The sequence below is a fragment of the Peromyscus maniculatus genome, chromosome 8, assembly GCF_049852395.1.
Source record: "Peromyscus maniculatus bairdii isolate BWxNUB_F1_BW_parent chromosome 8, HU_Pman_BW_mat_3.1, whole genome shotgun sequence".
NCBI classification, from domain to species: Eukaryota; Metazoa; Chordata; class Mammalia; order Rodentia; family Cricetidae; genus Peromyscus; species Peromyscus maniculatus.
In genome coordinates this window covers 33,454,915-33,467,299 of record NC_134859.1, presented here as the reverse complement: position 1 = coordinate 33,467,299, position 12,385 = coordinate 33,454,915, and the positions used below count along the sequence as shown (strand labels likewise).

The 12,385-nt window shown below is 38.7% G+C and overlaps 1 protein-coding gene across 2 annotated transcripts in view; it reads right to left on the bottom strand.

Annotated features, from left to right (window-relative positions):
- Positions 1–2,596: 2,596 nt before the first annotated feature.
- The window catches only part of LOC102914872 (olfactory receptor 2Y1B-like), a 33,631-nt gene continuing 23,842 nt past the window's right edge, over positions 2,597–12,385 (bottom strand). Inside the window, exons 2-4 of one of the 2 annotated variants that reach the window (XM_076578243.1) lie at positions 10,277–10,376; positions 8,373–8,449; positions 2,597–7,269 (exon numbers count right to left, since the gene is read on the bottom strand). In XM_076578243.1, the coding sequence (XP_076434358.1) occupies positions 3,858–4,799 (942 nt within the window). In that variant the 5' untranslated portion in view covers positions 4,800–7,269; positions 8,373–8,449; positions 10,277–10,376 and the 3' untranslated portion in view covers positions 2,597–3,857. The remainder of the gene's footprint in view (positions 7,270–8,372; positions 8,450–10,276; positions 10,377–12,385) is intronic. The other variant, XM_076578244.1, reaches the window with a different exon arrangement.

The following is a 12,385-nucleotide window of genomic DNA, read 5'->3' as shown; positions in this document are numbered from 1 at the left end:
TAAGCACATGTGTGTGCTGACATATTATGGTATGTGTAAAAGTCAATTTAAACTAAATAGAAGTCCTCAGGGTAAGACCACAACTATAAAACTCCTGGAGGAGATTATAGAGGAAAAACTCATGAACCATGAGTTTGGCAGTGTGTTTTGGGCTAGCATAGCTTGAGATTAAAAAATAAGTAAATGAGTATTTAAAAATGACACTACATCAGAAAAAAGTCTTCTGAAATAAAAATGATCAACAAACGCAAACAGCAGTCTACAGACTGGAAAATTTACTTGAAAACCATGAGACTGGTGAGAAGGCAATGTCCCAAGTTTATGACTAACTCTTACAGTAGAAGAAACACTGAAAACCCATCTTAATAATTGACACAGGTCATTACTCCATAGAAAACTTTAAATATTTTCCAACAAACATGTGAAATCTGTTTGCTGCTAGTAATCACCTGGAAATACATATTGAAACCACTCTTTGAAGTTACCTATACTTTCTAGGATGAATGTTTATGAAGAGATAAGAGGTGTTAGTGATGGTACGGGAAAAGTGAAAACAACATTCTTGTAACTGGGAGTGTGGATTAGTACAGACATTAGGAATAATAATAGGGCAATTCCTTAAGAAATTTAAAATGAGGCTGGAGAGATGGCTCAATGGTTAGGAGCACTTGCCACTCTTCCAGAGGACCTGGGTTTGATTCCCAGCACCCACATGGTGACTCCCAAGCATCTGTGACCCCAGTTTAAGGGTGCCTGATGCCCTTGTTTGTACTCCATGGGCACTAGGCACACACTTGGTGCATAGATGTACTTGCAGAGAAAATTATCATATGTATTTTAAAAGAATTAGCTTAATTTAAAATAGGTACACACACACACACGCACGCACGCACGCACGCGCACACACACACACACACACACACACACACACACACACACACAGAAAAATGAAACATAACTACCAGAAAATAGAGCTCTGTCTTCTAGGTTTATGAATTTACCAACTTTTCAAGATGTCTACAATCTGTGATCATGCTTTCTGTACTTTAGTTCATCATAGTCAAGACATGGAAACTACCCTAATATCCACCAATGCTCTGTCTAATGGATAAAGAAACTGTGAAGTTTGTAAGAAAGTATGATTAAGTCCAGGAAAATATCTTGCTCTATGCTACTGTATAATAAGCTGGAACATTATAGGAAGTGAAAAAAAAGCGAAAGAAAAATATCACATTAGCTTGCTTATTCCTGGATTTTTTAAGTTAATGCTGTGTAGCTGTTTCCTATGGATTGTAAGGTTCCTTGCTGGAGGGAGAGGGAAGCTCACCAGACTTATGAAACTTAAAAGAAACTCTCAGACCTCAGGGGCTCATGAAAGTTACATGACTGTCAAGTCCCCTCTCCAAGACTATAGAAACAACAGTAGTACATCTGCCTACCTGTGGCACAGGGGGCTCCAGGAGCACAGCTTTCGTGATTGACACCCATGCCTGAGTGAGACTCTCCAAAGATGCAGCCCCCTTAGTCACCTACACTTCTGCAACAAACTCCAACTGAATCACGGGTTCACTAAGTTGGACTTGGATGGAATTGCTTCTTTGGTTCATCATTGCTCTCTTCATGGGTATGAAGACAAACAGGTTTCCAAAGAAAAGATCACACAATAATCAAATATGCAGAAAATTAAAGAGAGCATATGATTTGTAGTGAACTGAGAAGAAATGGGGAGATGTGGATTAAAGAATACAAAATATTAGATATCTAAGGTAGACAAGTTTAGATGTCTAATTACAAAATAATGTATCATTAGTAAAATTTTATTGTATGAGATATTTGTGATTGGTAAGTAACTGTCATCATATATCTACTCTTCTCTAATCCAAAAAGGATTAGAAGCATCATATAGGATGACAGGTAAGTTGATTTGCTTCAGATACTGGTGGCCTTACTTCCTCTATGCAACCTATAACTTCTTTTTATGAACCTCAAGCACATGAAATTACTTTTATTTTAAAAACTAACAAACTAGGCCGGGCGGTGGTGGCGCACGCCTTTAATCCCAGCACTCGGGAGGCAGAGGCAGGCGGATCTCTGCGAGTTCGAGGCCAGCCTGGGCTACCAAGTGAGTTCCAGGAAAGGCGCAAAGCTACGCAGAGAAACCCTGTCTCGAAAAAAACCAAAAAAAAAAAAAATAAAAAAATAAAAACTAACAAACTAAATATAAAATAAAACCATAAAAAGAAAAGTCAAAGGGTAAGTTGATATTCTGCTGTGTGCTTTTTCTTATTCACCCCTAACTACTCTATCACAGTAGAGAGACTTGGGACTCTCTGACTCTGGAGTGGCTTAGGGATCCTTGCTCTCTGATGACCAATTAGCTACTGTCCTGGATGAGAAGATCCTGATGGGTTTAGGTTTCCATGGAGATGCAATTTCCTTCTCAAAAGACAAGATTTGTGAAAAGTCATGGATGGCTGTTTGCCTAGATACACTAGTGGCTTCTTCAGATTTCTTGAACATGAAATGTATTTCCACTAATATAATTGAATTGCTATGTTCTCTATAAGCTAAATAGCAAAACATAATAACCACAAAAGAATTTTATTGAATTTTATTCTGTGTCCAAATAAACACTTTTTTCTATTAAGTTTTACATATATTTGAATTATTAGAACTTGATAAACAAAACAGGCAAAAATTCATTTTTGTTACATTTATTGGCCAGTGCCCTGAGCTAATAAATATAAAATGTGGAATCTTAGGTACCAGCTAGCTGAATAAGATTTACAACAAAATAGGGCACATTCAAATAATGAATTTCTATTTAGTATCTGGGAAAACTGAAAATAACAACACAAAGTAATTATCTGGCATTTGGTCTCTTGATAAGTATAACTAATATGAGGGAGGAATTTGCCTGTATTCCACACTGAGATAATTAAATGTAATAAAACAGAAAGTTCTATAAGCACAGGGCATGAGTTACATTAAGAGTTCTAGAAACGAGAACCGTTATAGAATGGTTGACTCTGTAAATCACACTATTTGACTTTTACCTAAGAATAGGTAATTAAGAAGAATCTAGAACATTGGAAAGAATCAGTCAGACAAAGCAGTGATGTCTACTAATTAAGCTCATGTTTGGTTTTCTCTCCAGTTTCTCTAGTTTCTTCTCATTCATGAACATTATCATCTTCCCCATGTCAAGCATCATTTCTGAGTTGCACTGTACAGCTGGGGAAATAGCAATGCCTGCCCTCCTTTTTTGAATGCCTCCTTAATACTTCTTTGCATGTGACCCCAAGTAGAAAAGCAACATTCACATCGGGCCTCTACATGCTTCGTGATAAACCATTAATCATTATTTCTTATATTCTTCAAATATCACAGAAAGGTATCAACCTAAGTAGACCATAAAAAGAGATCCTGTAAAGTGAAGGGACCTAGACAGGATAGAGGGAATTAGAAGCATAGGCATTGATGCAAATCTTTGTCATAGGGCATTCTGCTCGGCACCATGCTAGAAATCTGAGGGAACTACCATCTGAACAATGCTTCCCTGTCTCCCAGGCTTACCTAGAAACTGTCTCCACTTTGTACAAGAGGAGATAATATCCACTTCCTAAACACCATGTTACAAATCAACTCTTACTCCCTGTATTATATGGATTATATACACTGGACTACAAAGAATTTCAAAAGACCCTCCTCACTTCCATCTTCAGAACAAGGAAGCATCAAACCCATAGGGTCTGTGGAAGCTTATTTTTTTTACTGATAAATTGCTTTGCAAGGACAGGATAAGTCTGTAACCCAAGAACTATTAAACCAAATCGTACTGGTTGTCCTTTGGTCTTCTATCCTGAGTCTGAGCTCCCAAGCACCTTCCACAGAGCCCTCTTCACATCCTTGTTCCTCAGGGTATAAATCAAAGGATTGAGCATGGGGGTGATGATAGTATAAAAAAGGGCAACAAACTTCCCCTTGCTCTCAGAATAACTGCCCCTGGGTTGTAAGTGTGTGTAAATGGCTGCACCATAAAACATAGAAACCACCACAAGGTGGGACCCACAAGTGCCCAGGGCCTTTTTGCACCCTGCCATTGACTTGGTCTTCAGCATCGCCTGAGCAATGTTTGCGTAGGAGCCCAGAATTAGCGCTACAGGAAATATCAAGATTACAACTCGGGCCACAAACATTTTGGCCTCTGTTTCTTCTGTGTCCTCACAGGCCAACTTCAAGAGAGCAGGCATCTCACAGAAGAAGTGGTTTAGCTGGTATCCACAAAGAGGCATCACCATCATCAGGCTTGTCTGAATCAGAGAGTTCATGAATCCTCCTATCCATGAAGCAATAGCTAGTGAGAGGCAGAGAAGAGGGTGCATGATGGTCGTGTAGTGCAGGGGACGACACACAGCAGCATAGCGGTCAAAGGCCATCACCACCAGGAGCACACTCTCTGTGGAGCCCAGAGCAAGGAAAAGGAAGAGCTGGGCCACACATCCTCCATAGCTGATGGTCCTGTCATATCCCTGGAGGTTGATCAGAAGCTGGGGCACAATGCTCGTGGTGTAACAGAGGTCCAGGAAGGAGAGGTGGCAGAGGAAGAAGTACATTGGTGTTTGAAGTCGAGCATCCAGTTGTGAAAGAATAATGATGGCAGAGTTGCCAAAGAGAGTTAGGGAGTAGAAAATGGAAATGAGAACAGAAAAAATGAGTTCCAGTTGAGGATAATCAGAGAAGCCCATTAAGATGAAGCCCTGTCTAAAACTGGTGTTGAAACTGCCCATAGCTTTCATGTACCCAAATAACAGGAGACAATTCAGTGTCTGCTGTGAAGCTCACGGATTAGAACATTATTCCAGACAATCCTGAAATACTCCAAAAATCAAGCTCTTTAGACTGGAAATCATGGGATCAGGAGTATTATCTTTTGTTTGACCTATAACTCTGCTCCCTATGTGTCCTGAACTTTATCTAGCCCCCTTAAGCCCATGGATACCTCACTGTCTGATAGCAGAGACAGCATCTTTCCCACCTTCCCACCCTGATGTTAAGATCTAACCCAGTAACAGGTAATAGCAGAGTTTCTTTGAAAAATATAGAGTCAAATGTAGCATTATTATTCCCCATCAGTCGCTTTGGCTCCTGGTTGGTCCAGTTGGCAGAGTGTTTCATGTAGGTGAAGACCTAGGACTAACCAGGATGAGACCACAATTTTGTCCCCACTGCCCCATTTCCTCAGTGGCTGTGATTAGCACCACAAACCCAGAAATCCTGCTTGTGACTAGCTGTCAATTTGTTCTCTTGTTAAGTCTGCTGAACTGGAAGGTTAATGAGTTGGTGCTGGACCAATGATGCCAGGAAGCCATTCGGACAACGTCTTTAATGCTGTTGAGGAAAACATGGAGAAGTTGAATGATTCAATAAAGTATTAATTTACATACAGATAAATCAATCCATCAAAGTTCTTTCTAACAAACACATTTATTAGATCTTTGTGATGATATCAAAGATTTCATTGTTATAGGTTTTTTAATATACATTCTTAGAGGTGTGTAATGTCAAAGTCGGCCTTTGCAAGTTCATTGTCTTAGAATGGTATGATTTGTTTTGAGTCCTTACCAGATCCCTGCAGATCAACTCTACCACTGTCTAACTGAACTACCTGCTCAGACATGTTGACTTCACTCACTTCTGTGAGTCTCAGTTTAGCTATCATGGAACAGATGCAACAAGATTTTAAAAAAAGATTGAATGATATCATATATTCTGCAAGATATTAAGAATATGCTACATGAAGTTTTGTAATATTTTTATTATATATTTTTAAATTACTTAATTTTTGTTGACATGTGTAACTTGTACATATAACTGAGGCTTATGAGATAATTCTACATAATCACAGAGTGAACTCACAGAACCCAGCCTCCCATTACCCACATTACACACCCAACGCCCCAAACACCAATGACCAACACTCTACATTTAGTTTGGTATTTTTACCTTTGACATGAAAAATACCATGAAGCTCTTGTCTTTCTGGGTTCTGTAGTCTTTGTCTATCTACATCACTACTCTTGACCATGCAACAGGGTGTGATTTGTTAACTGTTGTAGTGCCATTTCCAAACCAGTGTATAAAGAATGAACAGAACTCAACAAATATTGTTAAATGAATTAATGAATGTATTCTCCTTCATTAGACAATATACATGCCATAGAAATGTTTGTTACCAGTGTAACATGAAAGGAATAAACAGGTATTGTCTCTAACATGGTGGATTAAGGTTTTACTGTTTTGACCATTCTTGTCCATATTTGATCAACAATGCTGTTCATAATTATAGCTATGCTTGGTATTAATATGTTTATAAATAAATAAAAACTTAGAAACCTAATACAGCAATTATTTGATTTAAGGTAATATTGAACAGTAAAAAATGAACTTAGCTTTAGATCTTAAAGTATAAGAGTCAACTTAAAATTCTGAAGTACATGTATTAGAAAACTAGATGGCCTGGGAATGTATCCAGCAAAGACTCAACACAGGCCAACAGTGCCCACTGACTGCTGAATCTTAGAAAGTGCAAGCTCAGACTAGACAAAAATCTAATCAGCACCTCCTTTCACATTGGAGGGAGACCTGGAAGTCATTTCTCCAGCTGTGTGTCATCTGTTCTCTCTCTCGCAGAGAATCTAAAACCAGTGCTTAAGTGACGACAACTTCTCTCCACTCGTCATCACCCATAGCCTTTTGTTCCTGTGTGGCCATGAGGTCCCTACTTCTGCTGATAAACCTAGTATTACCTGCCTATTATTTCAATAATTTTCTTAATAAACATCTTTAAGCCTATCAAAGTATGATCCACTCAAATCTGGAAGAATGGATTTTTTTATAGGTGCCATCACTAAACTCAGGCTAATAAAGTCTACAAAAAAATAATAATTCAAGTGTCAAAAGCAATACTATTAAAAATTCATATCCCTGCTAGCATATGTCTTACATCACCTCATCTGGTTAGTTGTCCATAGAAATTATCTATTATGAAGACTGTACAATTTTTAAAATACCATTTCTACCTCCAGTTTCTGTTCTCACTCTCTTCTGGATCTCATCCTTGAGCATTTGACATGTTGAGTAACTGGTCCTTTCTATTCAGTATTTTTTTCCTTCCTTCATGGATGTCTCCTTCCCTGCATCCTCCATCATGGTGTCCTCTAACTGCACATTGCTGACTCTCTTCTAATATCATGCTATAAAGCATTCCTGGAAAATTCATGCATTTCAGGGTGTGAGTCACACTCACTGTGTTGATAACACCCAAATATGTCTCCATCCCTATCTATTCTCTGCATTTCAGACTCCCACTGTTCATCTAGTTCAATCTTTTTCTGTATTTCTGATGTTTTGAGAGTTTGATGCCTGGTTGACCATAAAAGGACTTCCCCTTTTAGGTATAGAAATTCTCACAGATAGCAAAGCACTTTCTTGTAAGAAACATCTCATGAAAACAATCAGTCTAGAGTCCACATTTCTCCCTGCTCCTTTGCTGGTGTCTAACACAGCAGCGTCTACCCTCTCTAACACAAGACCAGAAAATTAGTCATATCATAAAGCATGCTGAAGTTATGTTTTAAAAACACAGTATGTAAGCTTTGCATGCTTCCTCATACCCTGTGTGTTTTGTCTGCATTTTCTCTCAACTTCCCTTCTTTCTAACAAACTCTGGCAATTCACTCTGTGGACCCAGGTAACACCATGCCACTTCTTCTTGAGAACTGTTGAGCAATGAGCTCCTAATCAAATTCCAATTATCTTCTTAACAGGGGCCTTGATTTATCTTTAACAATAACAACATCTTTGTGTTAGTGGACATCTCCTTGCCTCTCATTTTCACTTGGAAGTCTCCTGGACTTCAGCACATTCAACACGAAACTTGTCCTTGCCCCTTATAAAAATGCTTCCATTTGTGTTCCTTATCTCAGGGAAGCACATCTCAGCTATGCTGGTCACCTGGCCAGAAAACCAGTCACCAGCCTCTATAATGGCACTTTCTTTGAGCACACTGCACATGCCACTATGTCTACAATAGCATTTCTCAATCAGAGATGAAGTCATCTATTCAGGAAGATTCTCCAATGTCTTTAGACATTTCTGTGGTTTGTTGAGGCCAGGAGTGCTGCTGTGTCTTTTCAGTGCACATAGCCTCTCATCAACACTACATACACATGAATTATCCAGTCCCAAGTGTCAGTTGTGTGAGGGTAACATTCTCACTTCTTGGGAGAATTCTTTTCTACTTTTGTGGGAACTGAAAACTCCTTGGTGTATGGCCATATGGGCACTTCATCTTCTCACATATCACTTACCATCCTTGACATTAATTTATGACCTTTAGTTTCATCATGCCAGGGCTTCTGAGGAACAGAGCCATGTCTGTCTTGTTCTTAGAACAAAGATGTGAAAATGTCCTTCATGAGAAGCAGGTGTTTTAAATTATGTTTTTAGATTCTAAAGCCAAGAGCAAGTGCATACACTTGATTACTTCTATCCAGTTAAAGTCTTGTGCTATGAGAAAGATGGTAACTCCCCTCTGTTCTTCTCCAAAGCCAAAACTGAGACTTTCAAGGGTAAATCATAATATAAGAAAACTTGGAAGAAAGGAAAACAGACTAAATATAGACTGCCTGGAAAGGAACCTGGCTTCAACTCACTTGAAAGCTTCCTGCTCATCCAGAGCCTGAAACTTAAACTTCCATTATATTGTAAAATGTTCTAACATTCTCTCAGCAAATTAGGGTAGCATTATACCCAGGTGTGACACTCCAGATTTATTCCTTTTGAATGATTTTGTCATTACTTTACATGTTCCTAATCCCCTTGACTAAATTAGTTCTATATTTATATATTTGACACAGTTGATTTTTGTAACAGAAAAACTATTGACTGTGTTCATGTCTGTTTATATATGTGTGTAGGAGTATTTATGATCTCTGCAAATAATAAAATTCTTATGAGCAAAAGTCATATTTAAATTTTTTTTCCATTTCTTCATGCCACTATAATACATAACAGATTTTAACTAAATGGAGCCACATCTGAGCCAGAAATGCCTATCATCTGACTGAGCATAGGAGGTTCAACCTTATCCCCAACTTTTTCCATTTGAAGAGTCATCCTTAAATAAGTCAGTGTGTGGTAGTATGTGTTCTCACCTTTTATATCCTTTCAGAAGTGTTTACTCATGACGTGTTCTTTGAAAATACATTTTAAATTGAAATATAGTTGCATTATTTTTGCCCATTCTTTTCCACATTCTCAAATCTACAGTTTCTTCTCTGATTATTATTGTGATACACACACACACACACACACACACACACACACACACATATATATATATATATATATATATATATATATATATATATATATAATTTCTCTATCTCTTTATATCTGAATGTGTAATTTTTTATTAGCTTCTAGAAGACCCTTCTCCCCTCGGAACTTCATTAGGCAACAATGAATCCTTCTTCCTATTCCCCACCACAGCCTCCTCCTCCACAGATTTAATTGTTGCTTACTCAGTCCATCCTTTGCATGCTAAAATCGCCCAGTATCTCATTCTATCCCATATCTTTCTTCCGTGAGTTTCAGGATTCCATCACCTTCTTGGCAGAAACAACCAATATTTTCTAGAATGTAGTTAGCTCATTTGACACCCAAACTATAAATGAACAAGTCCACACTCTGCTTTCACACCGACTCCTCATGCAGAACATTGCCTTCTCTCATGTCTCCATCCTTGTCTACTCCAAGAAGTCTTCCTTGATGTATCAACAGCTCTGACTTTACCCCTAGTCTTTGTCTCCTAGTGATGATGTATGTATCTTATTTTGCATGTTATTGCTTTGGCATCACAGAAGCTAAATTTTGCAATACACTATTAAGCCAATCTTTACACTTAATGAGAAAACCAAATGTTCCATAGACGTTCAGTGAGTTTCCTAACTTTATGTAACTGGAAAGTTAGTACAAAGTATTGTGCAACCTGCTGTGTTTACTTGAGTGGGAGGACAGAGAAAGACCCAGTTAGTGCTAGACTATCTTCTTGCCTGAGTTCCACGTTTCCACCCTCAGTCCAGGGATACAACAGAACCTTGCATAACCGCCTAATGCAATGCCTATTATTTTCTGGTTTTGTCTGTGGGTGCTTAAGTGCCACAGATCATTACTCACCCACAACTCCACAGGAAAAAACGACTGTGCTTACCTCTCTTGAGTCTATTGGCATCAAAGTTGAGGTGAGACCCACATGGCACTGTTACCTAGGAGCCAGGGAAAGCCACTCGCTACTTCAGACCTGATTTCACCTGTAAGGTGGAGAGCTTGAGTGAGGGTGACTTTCCTGGAGAGCTTGTGGTAAGAATTGGTTTCTTCCTTCAGCTGAGGAACTTCACAACTTGGGGTGAGGCACCATCATCTCCACTACAATTCCTTACTCAGCCTAAGTTATACCTGAAAGTTTTATACCACCACATTAGTTATTGTCCCTAAAACTGAGCCCTTCAATTCTGTCCTGGGGGCATTGCCCCCTTTAAAATTCACAAAAGGGAGATTTGTTTATGAGTTAAGTCTCCAGAGGCCTGTAGGCCCTGATGAGGCAATTAAAAGCAGTCAATGGGCTCCCTAAGACCTGAATTAAGGCCTCAGTTTTCCCTATTCCCCATATACTGCTCAAATAATAACTTATTATTATTCAGTATCCTAAATACACGAACCCCCAAAATAAGGATCTGCTAGCCCTGATTTTTGCCTCACTGAGGTCAGTGGGAGCTGAATAGCTGCTGCCTCTCCCTTAGAAAGCATCCTGTGTCTTCACTGAACCACCTCTTTTTCAATACACAAACCTCCATCCTGTAGGCATTCTGATTTTTTATCCTGAGATTTTTAAATTACTTGCTACATTTCTTTGTTTCTTTGCTTCTTTGTTTCTTTCTTTGCTTCTTTCTTTCTTTGTTTCTTTGTTTCTTTCTTTCTTTTTTTTTTTTTTTTGTGTGTGTGTGTGTGTGTGTGTTGGTATGGAAGTCAAAGGACCTCTCCTACCCTGTGGGTCACATAACGTTTGGATGCAAACACATTTATCCTTTGCTCCTGACCCTGACTTCTTAAGAAGAGGACAGAAGAGAAGGACTGGAGAATCTAGGGAATCTAGGGCAACATATCAGACTTGGAAGCAAATGATTAAGTCCTTGTCCAACTCACAGGACTTCTCTGAATCTGTATCCAAATGTTCCCATGCAGCCTGCTCTAATGTCTCAGGGAAGGGAACCACCCCCTTACATAATTTTCAGCTCTTCCGTTATGAACTATCCTTTGAAAGTCAATATTCTCCTTCGGTATCTCAAGGAAATTCATCTTCCACATACATAGCAGCTTCTCAAATATTGAGGTCATGATGTTTTTAAAAACTCAACTTGATATACTATAATTTATGTATAAAATAACAAACATTTTTGGGTATGGGTCCTATGAGCTTAATGATCTTTTGTTTTTTCGAGACACGGTTTCTCTGTATAGCTTTGGAGCCTGTCCTATAACTCACTCTGTAGCCCAGGCTGGCCTCGAACTCACAGAAATCCGCCTGCCTCTGCCTCCCATGTGCTGGCATTAAAGGCGTGTGCCACCACCGCCCATTTAACTTTTTTAAAAATAACTGATTTATTTGTATTTTATGTGCATTGTTGTTCTGCCTGCATAAATGCCTGTGTGAGGGTGTCAGATTCCCTAGAACAGGAGTTATAGACTGCTGACACGTGGGTTCCGGGAACTGAACCCGGGTCTTCTGGAAAAGCAGCCAGTACTCTTAATTGCTGAGCTATTTCTCCAACCCCAAGTTTAAGTTTTAATTGTAGTTTAAAAATTAAATTTAACAGGAAGAAATAGTGACTGGTTTTTAATGTGATGTACTTTTTATACTCTGCCCTTTTCTTGTTTGCATGTTATATTTAATTTGGCCACTTTTAGTATGTTTTTATCTTTTGTTGCCTACTTTAATCTCATATGCACACATTTATGTACATTTGTGTGCAACCTAGCCCTAAACAGGATGTCTCCAGTAAAGCCTCCAGGGAACTCTGAAGAAGAGGAGGCAGAAAGAGTATAAGAGGCAGAGGCAATGGAAGACATCAAAGAAGCAAGGCCCTCTATATCAACATGTGTGTGTGTGTGTGTGTGTGTGTGTGTGTGTGTGTGTGTGTTATATAACATACATATGTAACAATATGTATCATAATGATTTTGCTTTTGTTTGTGAATTTCTCATGTATGTTTTAGGATTGTTCTGTGTGTTTCTCCATAAAGTCAATGCGTACTCATTACT